Consider the following 14,333-nt stretch of genomic DNA (forward strand, 5'->3'; position numbering starts at 1 on the left):
CTGGTTGTTATTTTACTGTGAATTCTCAGGAGTGAGGGCTCACTTGATCAAGTAGGTAGAGACCATTGGATGATTCAAAATGACTGGCAGGTCGTCAGGAAAGCCAATCACCATACTGATAGTTTCAATGATCCTGAGCATTATATTTGTCATGCTAGCAAACTGTTGGGAGAAAAAAACATAAAATGTGTCAAAATATACACAACACAACACAAATCTGGGAAGTACAGAGTTTTGGACTCAAAGAGAGTTTGTGCATCTGAAATATTACATCCTCACCCTGTGCTATTAACCTTATTGTCAACTTTTAGATTAATCATGTGTGATGTATCATAGACAGACACACAAATGCCTAAATATGTTTATTCTTTATGACAGATATTTTATTCTGTCATTAAAATATTTATACTCTCTGAAACTATTTAGTAGTTACAACCCCACTGAATACATGTCTTCTAATATGAGGTAGGCTCAAAAGTAAACTGTATCCCTTTTGCACTGTCATTAGTAACCCTGATTATGTGTCCCATTTCTGAGCTCACCTGTGTCTTATTGAGTTGTGGATCAGCACATTTAGACATTGAAGACTGGAGTACTCCATTGGCACAGATATATATAATTCTTGCTGGGTTGCTATTGTTTTGGCTGTAGTTTGAGGCCAAGAGTCTTTCAGATACATTCAAGAGTATCTCCAGGAACACCATCTGGAGAGAGAATATTTCGAAATATTTGTTCTCAATGAAAATTGCATTTAAACTTTTTATGATTAGTAGATTTGGAGATATTTTATTTCAAACACATTGTTACTTCTGTAACTAAGAGTAAAACGTGTACAAATAATCTTCTTGACTACAAAAATAATTAAGTTACGTGTGATTGATCTTGTTTTTAAGTGTTGAAAGTTGGGTATTTCCAACATTTCAAATGAATGATATAGATAATAGTAAAATTTACACCAATGCATATTTATACCTTCTGATCAAATGTGGGCTGCTCTATTTCTATCTCAAGGACTTCAAGAAATTCTTTTGCTGCCTGTTAAAGAAAAAGTGAGTGGATACAAATTGACACCATAAAGAAATACATCATACACAATCAGTGCCTACAACAAACAATTTGGTGAGCCAGTCACTTTGACTAGTGGCCAGAAAAATTCACTAGCCAAACAAAAATTGTCTTAAAGCCCCACATATTCTTATGTAATTTCAATTCCCAAGAATTATTAAAACAGGAGTTTATCAGAATTAGTCCAGATTCTTATGCAATATCCTATTTCTAACCTGCTACGACTGTATGCCAATATTGTAAATAAAACAAAAACAGGAGAAAAAATGTAAGTTAACACTATGGTGAGACATCTTTTGTGTTCTAACAATGATCCATACACAGACACACCTGGGTAGCATTTTCAATGCTTCTTACTGGATCCGAGATGTTGTGCAGTGTTTCGTCAAAAACTGAGGGAAGGGCAAAAAAAATTATAATTTAAAATAACAATCTATGAATGGCTAGCACCATATTATTGGTATTTCTGTGTAACACAAGGAGCAAATAAAAATACAGAGCAATCACAACTGATGAATGATTTCCCATTACACCAACTAGTTTCAGTCATCATTAATAACTATATATCTATATTTATAAACTTCTATCAATATCTATTCGTAAAGAACGTTTCAAGAGAGTCTGAACCATTAGCGTCTCCCAAGCACCACTGACCTGAATCAAACTGGGTCTTTGTCAGGCTTCTTTTCACAATATGTGCACTGCCATTTGAGGATTCCTCAGATTCCCCCTATAACATAATAAAGCGTGCTTTGGACCTCCATGACAGTTGTATGTACAATGACAAAATCAGTGGAGCTCAAATGGTCTAGTCAAGAAACACTGACTAGACCATTAGAACATCCTTCATCCTTAAATAGATCAAATGCACAACATAAGAAGCACATCCATTAAATTGGGATTGGTGTTACAGTATATATCACTTGAAAGACCTACTGCAATTGTCCATTACCTGTACTTTTTCTGATATGAGTGAAGGTGAATCCTTGACTTCATGTTCTCTCTGGATATCTGGCAGAAACAGAGTCCTAATTATAAAATCATATTCAACAGGCTATGGAAAGTCAAAGAAAAAAACGAAATTGCCAACATGTTTATACAGGTCTTTGTGCTTATTTGCATGTGGCTTTAGTTTAAACTTCATAGTATATTTATATAGTATGGTTTACAGCTGCTGCTAATCAACTAAGGTTGTATGTTCTGTCCAGTAACTATGGAACTTTACATGAACTTTCCCACGAGTCAAATTGGAATCATGCTCAGTGTAAGATGGTGCATTTACCTTGCTTGCAGATGAAGAAGAACCAGTGGTCACACTGGGTTTTGTTCACCAAGTGCAAGGTGGGGTCTAAGATGACGTAGGGGCAGAACAAGAAGGGGTAAAAGGCTCCTTCTTCGTCCTCATCTGACATCTCCTTGTATGACGAATTAATACCTGATTGAGATTCTGAGAGCAATGGAAAAGTGTTGAATTTGAAATTATTGTAATGTGTGTATGTGTGGTGACAGCATCACTTTACAATATTATACTATAGTACTGAACAATGGAGCAAGAAACATTATTTTGAATATTTGTATTTGTTTTAATCCAACAAATATCAAGGTCGATAACAATGGTGAGCTTTGCAAGAGGCAGTGGTGTAAACCTAGTCTTAAATAACCATGTCGTCATTGTATTGTATCATTGTTTTCTTAGAACCATCAAAACTACTTTAACGGGTCCAGAGAAAAGAATCACTAGGCTATTCAGATTAAGTCCTTGAAAACCACATTTCTCTTTAGATCTTCATGTTTAAGTAAATCACATTAAACAAAAAAAAAACACTTTGCATCAATGTCCATGAAGGTGAGACTCTTACCTCAGCACAGGATTGTGTTAATTTACAGGTGAAACCCAACAACACCAGCCATACCCCCTAGCACTTACCCTCACACACATATCAACATAAAACAGGGGGAAAAAGTAAAAAACTATTCAAATGAATACTTGATTTTAGTGAAGAACGGCAAATGAATATGTTCAACATGGAAATCTATGGAAATTCGCCCCAGTCACTGCTTCAGCTGTTTCACTGTTCATGCCAGAGTCGAGAGCACAGGGAAATCATATTTTTCTGAATCATTCAGCATGTAAATATATGGGTCTGTGTGTTCGGGGCTGTGGTTGTGTGTGTGGCTTTGTCTGAAAGTTACCCCCATTTCAGTGGTAGAAAATAGTAAACAAGTAACATGGCAAGTCCCAGTCTAACTGTAACTTGCTCTTGTTGGGTTTCTCTCTTTGACTCGTAATTATTGTTGAGTCAATACAATTCTGAAAGATGATCTGTACACCCTGTGGCTCCTACTGTGCAACAGATTCATACCTTTAAAAAAAGTATGGTGAATGAACTGATGAGGAACCACTTATCTATCACTCATGTTGACCATACATTGCATACTTGAGCTGAGGAAGATTTTAATGCTATTAACTGGGTCAATAAAGCATTGCTGAGCAGATGATTAGGAAACAATTTATCTCCCTGTTTGGAAGTAATAAATGAAGATATGTTTACATGTATTGCCAGCACTGTGAATTTGTTAAAATACATTTGTCCCTTAATAAAATACAATTCATTTTAAACTAATCAAGTAACTTTTTAGCACTACATACAAATTCCTTAAACTAGGTTTTGATCAAATAGGCACACACAATTTCTGACTTACTGAGAGCTTAGGGGCACCCAGGACAGAATTATTTGGGGGTGTTTCAAGAAAAATGCCACATAAGCCTCAATCCTCTCCATCGAACCATAACCACAACCAATGGAAGCAGACTTTAAAGTAGCACAGTGCTACTTTATAGTTAGGAGCAGAATAGTCAGGAGGTTTCAATGGAGAGCAACTCCTTGCCTCCTAAGTAGGGGTGTGGTTCTTACCCTGGATTATTTTCAGCAACTTAACTTTTTAGTTTTGTCATTAAAATGAACCTGTAACCCACTTGACAGGTGTACTGTACCTTGTATGGACCAACAAGACTGATGCCATAGGCGTAAAACAATGACACAACTACAGAAATCAAATGTATCTCTTCAGCTGTACTCACGTTTAAATAAGGCTCTTGGTGGTCCGGTGTGTGCTCTCCTCTGGCCCCGTCCAACCCACCAGGCCTGATATGGATCCAGGTTCTCCATTAGGAAGTCCTTTATGTTCTCATCTAGGACACGTAGCAGGTCTCCTCCACCTTTCCTGCAGGTCTCCTGGGCCAGGGTCCAGGACTTGGGCTCCCTGACAAACTCATAACACTCATCCTGAAACTTCCTCTGTCCACCGGCACAATGGTACCCCTTGTCTGCAGTGGCAAGACCCCCTGAGATCAAGACAAAGACAAAAACCAGGACCACCAAAGCCATGAATATCCAGTTAGTAATTCCCGCACCACGCTGCATCTGCAATACGAAATGCTATCCAAAGCCGCAGAGGAGCAGAACTAGTGCTGCCTCCACCCATCTTAGGGAAATCAGGAAGATCACTCACAGCAACCAGAGAGTCTGTCATGATAGAGCTCTTCTTCATTAGGAAAATCATAGGTGCTACACAGACACCATGCAAATCCCAAAGCTACTTTCCATAGCTTTTTGCGAATGAAGAGGTCAAAAGAGTTAAATGCTGCTATGTACACTTGATTGATAAATATTAATTTCAGCAATGTGCAATGCTGAGCAGATATTAATTAATATAATTAAGTGAAAGATTAGTTTATAAATTCCCTTTTTGGGGTTTTCTTTTTACAACTTTATGTTTGCTGCCCTTTTTCTTCTCTGCAGCATCTTGGTTTCTGCGTAAATTACCTTCTATGCTAACTATGTATTTTACTAACAAAAACTAAAAAAAGGCTTCTGAAAAGACTTCCCTGGTTGATCATGCAGAAGTGAAGTGGGGAAGTAATTAGATCAATTACTTTGGGGGTTTGGGGGCTTTCTTTTCCCTGCATCCATGCATGTTTCCATGCATCTTTAAAATCAGTTTTCTTTTTTGGCAGCTGCTGTGATTAACAATCTAACCAGAAAAAATATATGCAAATAATATACAATGCCTACAGAAGTTCTTTTCATATTGATGTCTGTTCTGGAAGAATTCAGTATGCTTTATAGGAAAGCAAGTAGTATCTCCAAAATATGTTATATTTGAATAGTGTGAGACCTAATTTAATTTCCTTCTATTAATGTACAGTTGAAATACTTTTAACAGCTCCATCATAAATCATGTATACTGCTCCTAGCTGCAGCCTGAATGAACATTGTGTAAAAGTTGCTGTGGAGCAAATAACACTTATAATGTGTTTTTTGGGATAATTCTATCATGTTCCTAAAAAGGCAGGAATAAACTGTGCCATTGTAGAAGTTCAATAACTTAAAAGAGGTACCCGCTAACATTTTTTTGTTTTCAGACTAGTAAAACTTCAAAACTGCTTACAAATGAATCCCTCGAATGAGTACAAACAGGCTTTAGGGGGGAAAACTGAAACCTCATGATTCTTAGAAACAAAACAAAACAAACTAAAAAAATAAATAATTTAATTAGTTAATGAGTTTCACTATGCAAATCAACCTACAGGGAAAACCCAACCTGGCCAAAGTCATTTGGGCTTCACTTGCATTTGAATTTGCCAGTATCTCAGTATTGGAGGATATATATAATTATAAATAATATATTTATAATACAGACATGCTAGTTGTTCCTGCATAATTTGTTTATCCATCAATAGTTTGGATACCAGAGTATATGGTCACAATATATGATTAAAGCAGCAGCCTATTACTTGTGCAGCACAGCTCAGAATAACTATATTTCTGCAAATATATATATATATATATATATAAAAACACAAGAACAATGTTTTGCTTAGTTACACTACATCCTACTTCATAATTACACTGCACTTGTTGATGTTGCACACATGCCCACTTCACTGCGTCTGTAACGCGTACAAACAATCATGAATCTCACAACGGGGTTTCCCATATAAAGTATCGCGAGATTTGCTTCAGGAAGTTCAACTCTGCTTTTACAGCGTGGAGCAGACCATGTTTGCAGTGTTATTGAATATGATGTAACAACTATGGCAGCACACATGTTTAAGGTAATTAGAAAATTCATATTTAAAGAGTATATAGTATTTGATACAGAAAAATAAAACTAAACACAGACTGCTGCAGCGCTGTTGTTATCCCTCATTCTCTGAACAGTGCAAAGCAGATGGCAGTGGTTCTGTGACCTTGCATTTCCAATTCATACTCCAGCTGGGACTACAGAATAAATCTGGATATTTGACATAGTTACAGTAGTTAGGACTATATTGTTACGTTATCAACACTCGCCTAACTCTAGACTAAAGCTCATGACAATCGGGTTCAGGATGGCTGACAATGAATTGTGACATTGACTCTTGGGACTATATTGACTCTGAGTCACTATATGAAATGGTTTCAGTGGTTCTCACATAGAAACACACTTCCAAACTTGTAGCATTGCTTTATCAAGTTAGTAGATAATATGAATCCAGAAATGAAATTAAACAAAGGGCTGTACTGGTGCCCAGTCTGATGATGTAACGAATGAAGGTTGCATATCAGACATAAGCAATGGCAAGGGCTGTCTTTGGCGTCTGCTTCGTAAGGTTTATTGTGTAGGATTAGTCATGCTACGTATATTACAACATGAAAACAGACTACAAATAAACAGGATACTCATGTGTGGTTAGGAAATGCAAAACGTTTAAGCTGCCCTTTGATGATAGTGATACTCTTGTTTGGTAGCTACATGTGACAACTGGTTTGTGGCAAAGATGACCATTCATTTAGCAAATCCTTTCTGTTTTCAGTTTATTTAATTTTCATTTCCACCTCATGAGTGTCTTTTGGAAGGTGTTAGGTGGCTGTCAGGCTGCCCACTCCATTTCATTGACAAGATTTGACATAACTACATTTTTCAGGGTATTTTTTATTTTTTAATCTGAATGTGCCAAAGGTCCCATCGCTTACTTTAAACAACAACTTTGTGGAATTGAATCGGTCTGAAGCTGGGAGTATTTGTGGTTGCTATCTAATCCATCTCAGCTCTTCTTGAAAAAGCTTGGATCATGTTTTTACTGTAGATGACAAGTGTTTTTTTTTCAGGGGCCATTTCACTTCAGATGTAATAAGACTTTAACATAAATTGAAGCTGGCATGGTGGCTCATCAGCCTCTGTGAGCCTGTTTCACTCAGCTGTGCAGAGGCCTGCTTCATTTGCATGACAGGTCTATTCAGGATCCTTTGCTGATTTGGATTTCAAATGTGTTGGGGGATCTCTTTCTTTTTTTCTACATTTTTTATATCAAATCTACATTAGTAATTTAACTGAGGGAGAGGGAGAGTGAGGTAGCTTTACCTAATAGGAATTGGCTGATTGCTGATATTTTAAAAGATGGCATCTTGGTCCCTGGACTCCCTGTGTGTAGTTTGTTTGGAATTAAAGTGTATCTGAATTAAACTTTAAATAAAATGTATAGTATAATGAAGGCAAAGGGAAGGGAGCAAGATCCTATTTAAAAAAAGTAGGCCTATATATATCAATATATATACATTGATTTTATATTTAGCCTGTGCTGTCGCAATTTGCAATTTAAACATACTGTTTTCCTTTGTTAATTACAGATCAGATATTAAGACTATTAATTACCTTTATCATTTTTACAGATATGGAGCATTTCAGTATTCATGAATAATAGGTTCAAATAAATAGAACAATGTGTTATTCTGGTAGGAAACCTACATCAATTGTCTGATACCATATGTATTACAAATATAGTACTATATAGCCTATACTTTATAATGATATGTATGTAACAGGGTTCAGTGTGTACATGGGCTTGTTACAGGTGACTTAACCCCTCTGTTTTAATTTAATATTATTTTATTGTACAGAGGCGCATGAAGGAGGCTGTAAAGGTGATTGGCTCAGGTGGGCTCCTGTTCGTCTCATACCTCACTGCCATAGGTGATGAACACTTCTATGCCAATCAGCTGATGCCAGCGCTGCAGAGGGTTGTGGGAGCGGAGACGGCCCACGTCTTGGCCGTTAAGATCATTGGGCTGGGGCTCGTACCGCGATCCAGGCACCAGGACTCCCCTGCTCTGGTGAGTCTGACAGGGGAAAGACACACAGATGGTGGATTTGATGTTTCTTCTTCCTTTCTTTTATGCTAGACAACGATGCTTCCTGCAGAGTTCTGCAGGGGTCCGTGTCAACTTCAGAGCACAGGCCTGCACAAATTTCACTACTGTTGTGATCTGAAAGTGCTTCAGATATGAACCCAGGCTAGGAGGGCTATGGGATTGGTCTTATACTATTCACTGTCAATTAAACTATTGCAGTGAAGTTTGTCATACTCAAACAAACAAAAAAAGCCTGGTTATGAACTGTAGCACTGGCCTGTGTTGGTTAGGATGTCAGAATGGTGCCAAGGAGCTCTGCTATGTCGTGTCCTGTGACCACGTGTTTCTGCCCACAGGAGGTGCAGGTTCTGGGCCGGCATTTCCGAAACCCCGTGGGGATGGCAGCTGGCTTTGACAAGCACGGGGAGGCCGTGGATGGGCTGTACCGACTGGGCTTTGGCTTCGTGGAGGTGGGTAGCGTCACCCCTCAGCCGCAGGAGGGGAACCCCAGGCCACGCGTGTTCCGACTGGCCGCTGACCAGGCTGTCATCAACAGGTACAACAGCTCTTCTGTTTTGGTTGACGTGGTTCAGAATATTCCATGCTTGTCGTGTCTGTGACATGTAGAGATGTTTGTTGCTTTAAGCTGAGGTCCCCAACCCTGGCCCCAGAGGACTCCCATGGCTGCTGGTTTTAATTTTAGCCAAATAACTTACCTGAACAATCTCCAATTATTTAAGAGCTGAAAACAACTAACAATGTTGAAATTAGGCCATTTTGGTTCAGTTAGAGGATTAATTAAAAGCTCATTTGGAATTAAAATCAGCAGAGACAGGCTTTCTACAGGACCAGGGTTTTGAACCACTGCTTTGAAACGGTTTGATTTATTTTAAGCTCTGTGGATTATAAGTACAGTGACTAGAATTCTAAATCAATTTAATGGAATTCAAATATGTGTTTACATTATAGAGTATAATACATTTTTTGCAGTTTATTTATCAATACTTGTTTTACCAAAGAAAAAAAAAAAAACACCTTTTGTGAGAGTATTTCTGAACTTTGTAGGTTTGGTCAGGTAAACCACTTTGGGAAGGTGTAACCCAGCTCAGTATTCCTTCCATGCAAATTTTGTGTTTGGGTTTTCTGTGTTTGTTTAAGTTGTACTTTTGAATGGCAAATGCGGTTAAATAGTCAGAATCTGACGTGTAGTTCCATAGACCTGATTTTTCACGGGCTTTAACCTTTTGAGCACTGGACTTTTTCAGAAATCTCAAGGCTTTTCCAGTGTAGTGATTGCAAACACTCACCCTGCGGAATAAAAATAGGAGCAGATAACCATAATTGCCTCACAACTGAGCTATATTAGTGAAAACAATACACTATAAACAACCTAAATGTAACCTTGAGAGCAAGAGTTAATCCAAATTAAACCTGAATCGTGCTAAGCTCTGCACCAACACATACACATTAAAACCAAACAAAATGAAACCAAATCAAGGCAGAAGAGAGAATTCTGGAAAAAGAAACAGAGCTTTGACAAGTGCTGTGCTCCCATAAAATTCTCCTCTCGCGTACTTCTTCACTGTCACTCACTCGAAGCTTCCCTGTATTTCATTCAAAGGTATGGTTTTAACAGCTGTGGCCATGCGGCTGTCCAGGAGAGGCTGCAGGCAAGGAAAGTGCTACAATCTGAGCTGACAAAAGGTATTGCCTTCCCTTTGGGTCTTTACTTCCATAGCATTAAATTAACTCAAACTGGAGAGAATGGAGAAAAGAACAAAGGTCAGAATGCAGCAACACTTTTTAGAAATTTCCTGGAGAAATATAAATATGTAAATTTTCCCCTGGCACCACAGTCTGCTACCATTGACTCCTCTGTACTGTCAGGCTGGTTTACATTAAACGCACATTGAAAATATTCCATCCCAGAATTCCTAGGGGAGTCGCCTTGAGTTAAATTATTGACAGCTTTGACACAGGTCTGTCACGCTGGTTTCCTAGGTGGGCAGCCTTTGGGGATCAACCTAGGCAAGAATAAGCTGTCCCCGGACGCAGCATCTGATTATTCAGCTGGGGTGGGAGCACTGGGCCCTGTGGCCGATTACCTGGTGGTAAATGTGAGCAGCCCAAACACGCCCGGCCTGAGGGACCTGCAGAGCAAAAGGGAGCTGAAACAGCTGTTGGAGAGGGTAAGAGGTGCATTAGGCCTCAGCAGAGCGGTAGTTACTTTTCAGATTTAAAGCCAAATAATGGTATTTGCTTTAACTCTTAGATAAGCACGTGGGAGATTTATGTGACATGTCCCTACTTCTTCATTTTTTTTTCCTCATTAGTAAAAAAAAAAAGTGTTAACCAAATGTTTTATAAATATCTAATCTGACAGTACCACAAGATAAGGATAAATGAATTAATCTTAGAACTAATAACAAACCTCTCAGCCTTTCTGTGTTCAAACATGAGAAGACATGAGAAGGCACAGTTTTGTTTTTTTAATGATTGTTTTCTGGAGGTATTGTAAACAAGTGTTAGAGGTAGTAACGCATAACCCATTCTGCCAGGTTTTCATTTCCAAATGGAAAGATCTAGGCGGTTTGCTGGTTTTTGGACTGCAGTCTTAATAATGTTTACAAATGGACATATTTGTTTCCCCCTGGTGATGAGCTTTTCCATTTCAAATACTGGTAAAAGGCCAAAGGCATCTCCTGAGATGACAAAGCGTATAATGTAACATTGTATTTTCTGCATTTTCTCAAACCTGTGCCTGTCTGATTTATAGGCAATATTATGATTACTCTTTTCTCATACAGGATTAAGCTTCTCAGTGTAAGCTCTGCCATTGAGAGCAGAGTTCAGTGCAGTGTGGAGTAGCCTCTCTGACGTGTGTGTGTGTGTCTTTGTGTGTGTGCTTCCAGGTGCTGAGGCAAAGAGATTCTCTACAGTGTGATCCACGGCCACCCGTCCTGGTGAAGATTGCCCCTGACCTCAGCCTGCAGGACAAGCTGGACATTGCTGATGTCATCACGGAGGTCAGAGCAGGACTTTGTCAGCCCCTGGTACTGGGCTATGGTGTCCACACTCATCCTGCAGAATGTTTGTGCAAGCAACGATCTAAGTTTTTGTAACTGTTAAATCTAGCCTTCTCTGATACTAAATATTGTAGTTTAATTTATATTTACTTCTATTCATTTTTAATTCAGATTAATATACCAGAAAGGCCTGATGTATAACCAAAAGGAAACGTATTACAAGATCATGTTTATCTTTATATGTTTGCTACCCTCCTTGGTTAGTTTTAAGCAGCACAACTACTAGGGCAGAAAAGGGTTAAGCATTCAAGTAATGTCTACTCAAGAATGAGGATTCAGCTTTAAATAAGAAAAGGAAATCATTGCGGTTTGTCAAAAGCATTACTCCTTACCATATCAACTATTTTTTTCTTTTAATCATCTGTAATGAAATGTACATGTTTAAGTACGCATGACAGCAATTTGAATGGTACAGCTATACTACCGGTCAAAAGTTTTAGAACACCCCCATTTTTCCAGTTTTTATTGAAATTTAAGCAGTTGAAGTCCAGTGAATAGCCTGAAATGGTACAAAGGTAAGCGGTAAACTGCCAGAGGTTAATAAAACGTTTTGGTTACCAAAAACGGGGGGGATTTTTTCACATTAGAGAATGCTTCACATCGAAACACAACAACAGTACACATGGGATTAAAGAGAAGCACACAGATTTGGTGCCAGAGGGGTTCGTCAGTTTAAGGGGTTACATTTTTAAATCTTTTTTAATCTCCAATTGTTTATTTGTTCTATGCTTTAATTTCAGAGTACATTGAGACATTAAACTGTGTAAATTCCAATACAAACTGGAAAAATGAAGGTGTTCTAAAACCTTTGACTAGTAGTGTTTGTGCAAAGAAAGATTTCTAATTTAATTTCACTTGTTTATGCTACATTTTATAGGAACATGTTTAAACATTATTTGATCTGCATTTTACTTCACCTATACTATGATACTTCCACCATTTTTTGGCATTTTTGTTTGATATAGTTTCTGCACATTAATCTATTGTATTTAAATACGTGTTTGCAAAATAAGATGAAATCAAAGTTGAGTCAGGCTTACCTGCTGTGCCATGTGAAAGGATTCTCTCATTTGCTGTGGAACTATGAATGATCTGTTACTATATTAACCCTACTACTGTACAAGTAAAACATGACCAGACATAAAAGTTATTTCAGATGAAGTCTGTGCTCAAAAGTTTAAAATCATTAACCTCTTGTTATTTGGATTCACAGAAGTTTTACACACACAAATGCCATATTACTTTCTGGATTTTATATGTATATACCTGAAACATTTGATCATAGCTTTTTTATGTATCCTTTACATTTTATAAATACAGATATGATGCATTAACTGATAAAATTAAGAAAGAACTCAAGCACAGGTCATTACTTGTTTGTATTGCTAATGCTTCAGAGTGCAGATCTAACTGTGTGTTTGTTCCAGCTGGGGGTGGATGGGCTGATAGTCTCCAACACCACCATCTCCCGGCCTGCGACTCTACAGGACCCCCAGCAAGGCGAGGTGGGGGGGCTGAGCGGGGCACCCCTCCGGGACATGTCCACCGAGACTGTGAGGGAAATGTACAGTTTGACTAAAGGTACTCAGCACCTGTGTAACAACAGCATGGCCTGAACCCAATTCCAAAGAGCACGAGTAAAACCAGCACAAATATTCTCTGCTGTGTGATATCCTGAGATCGAGAATAACAGAATGCTCTGCTAATCAAGTCTTCCAAACTGAATGGTGTTTTTTTGATTATCCATTATACAGAAGTTGTTAATAGGATTCATATTGAAATATATCTACGAGTTTCAGTGGTGGCCAGTGTGAGCACACCTTTGAGGAGGGGAAGTCCTGTGCGGTTGTGCAGTGCATCATGGGAGTGACATTTCCTGTCTTTAGGGAAGGTGCCCATCGTGGGGGTGGGAGGTGTGAGCAGTGGACAGGACGCTTTGGACAAAATCCGTGCGGGAGCATCGCTGGTCCAGCTCTACACAGCGTTCACCTATCAAGGACCACCCATCGTGGGGAAGATCAAACGGGAGCTGGAGCAGCTGCTGAAGTAAGTGCTCAGGATGTAAAAGGCTGTGGCTGTGGATGAGAGGCAGTACTTTGGAAGCAGAAAGTTGTAGCCTGTGCATTTAAATAGTTTCCCCAGCTATAGCAGACTATTGTTAAATCTGTTTCAGGGAGCAAGGCTTCACAAATGTCTCTGAAGCTGTGGGAGCCGACCACAGGACCACAGATGGAAAAGTAAAGCTTCGGGGTCCAGCGAAGGACAGCTTTCACACAGCCTCAGAACCAGCAGCGAAAGCATTGCCTACCACATTATAGTGGATATGGAGGTTTAATTAAAGTTTTGCATTTGAAGCAGAGAGAGAGGATTACTGTGCACAGCATGTCAAACCTGTCTGAAAAGCAGGACTGTGGGCTTCTGGGAATCCCGATCAGATCATGGTCGAGCTGATTGCCCTCATGGAGTTCTTTGTAAGATAAAATTAAACAGAACATCTGCTGAACGCATAGGAAGCAATATTTTTTTTACCAATAAAGTGATGTATATATTTAAAAAAAATGAGCATTTTATAATTGTCAATACAATATTTCAGTAATGCATAAACTTTAGCAGTAATTGCACATAGTTAATTCTAACCTGTGAATCAATTATTATTATTATTTTTGTCATTTAGCTGACGCTCTTATCCTGGGCGACTTACATTTGTACCCATTTATACAGCTGGGCATTTTACTGGAGCAATCAAAGTGAGGTACCTTGCTCAGGGGTACAACAGCACTACTCCACAGTGCTGCCTATGAATCAATGTGTAGTAAGTATTAGTAACACCTACCATATAAACTAGCAACAACCTTTGATGATCACATGTTTCTAGCAGCTGAAATAAGACTGATTTTGATCATTTCTGTTCTTCTCATACATAATATCTATTTATATTAATATGTTTTTTATTATTCAGAATAAAACCAATGTTTTTAACAATGTGACACATTCTATAAAGGGGAGA

General features: G+C 38.5%; 1 protein-coding gene across 1 annotated transcript; it reads left to right on the forward strand.

Annotated features, from left to right (window-relative positions):
- Positions 1-6,085: 6,085 nt before the first annotated feature.
- Positions 6,086-13,829, forward strand: dhodh (dihydroorotate dehydrogenase). Its single transcript, XM_066713773.1, has 9 exons — positions 6,086-6,184; positions 8,010-8,222; positions 8,597-8,796; positions 9,862-9,944; positions 10,242-10,429; positions 11,153-11,266; positions 12,754-12,907; positions 13,213-13,372; positions 13,500-13,829. Exons 1-9 carry the CDS (start codon positions 6,164-6,166, stop codon positions 13,642-13,644), a joined length of 1,278 nt encoding a protein of 425 aa, XP_066569870.1. The 5' UTR covers positions 6,086-6,163; the 3' UTR covers positions 13,645-13,829.
- Positions 13,830-14,333: the final 504 nt, after the last annotated feature.

This window comes from Amia ocellicauda, chromosome 9, assembly GCF_036373705.1.
Source record: "Amia ocellicauda isolate fAmiCal2 chromosome 9, fAmiCal2.hap1, whole genome shotgun sequence".
Lineage (NCBI taxonomy): Eukaryota > Metazoa > Chordata > Actinopteri > Amiiformes > Amiidae > Amia > Amia ocellicauda.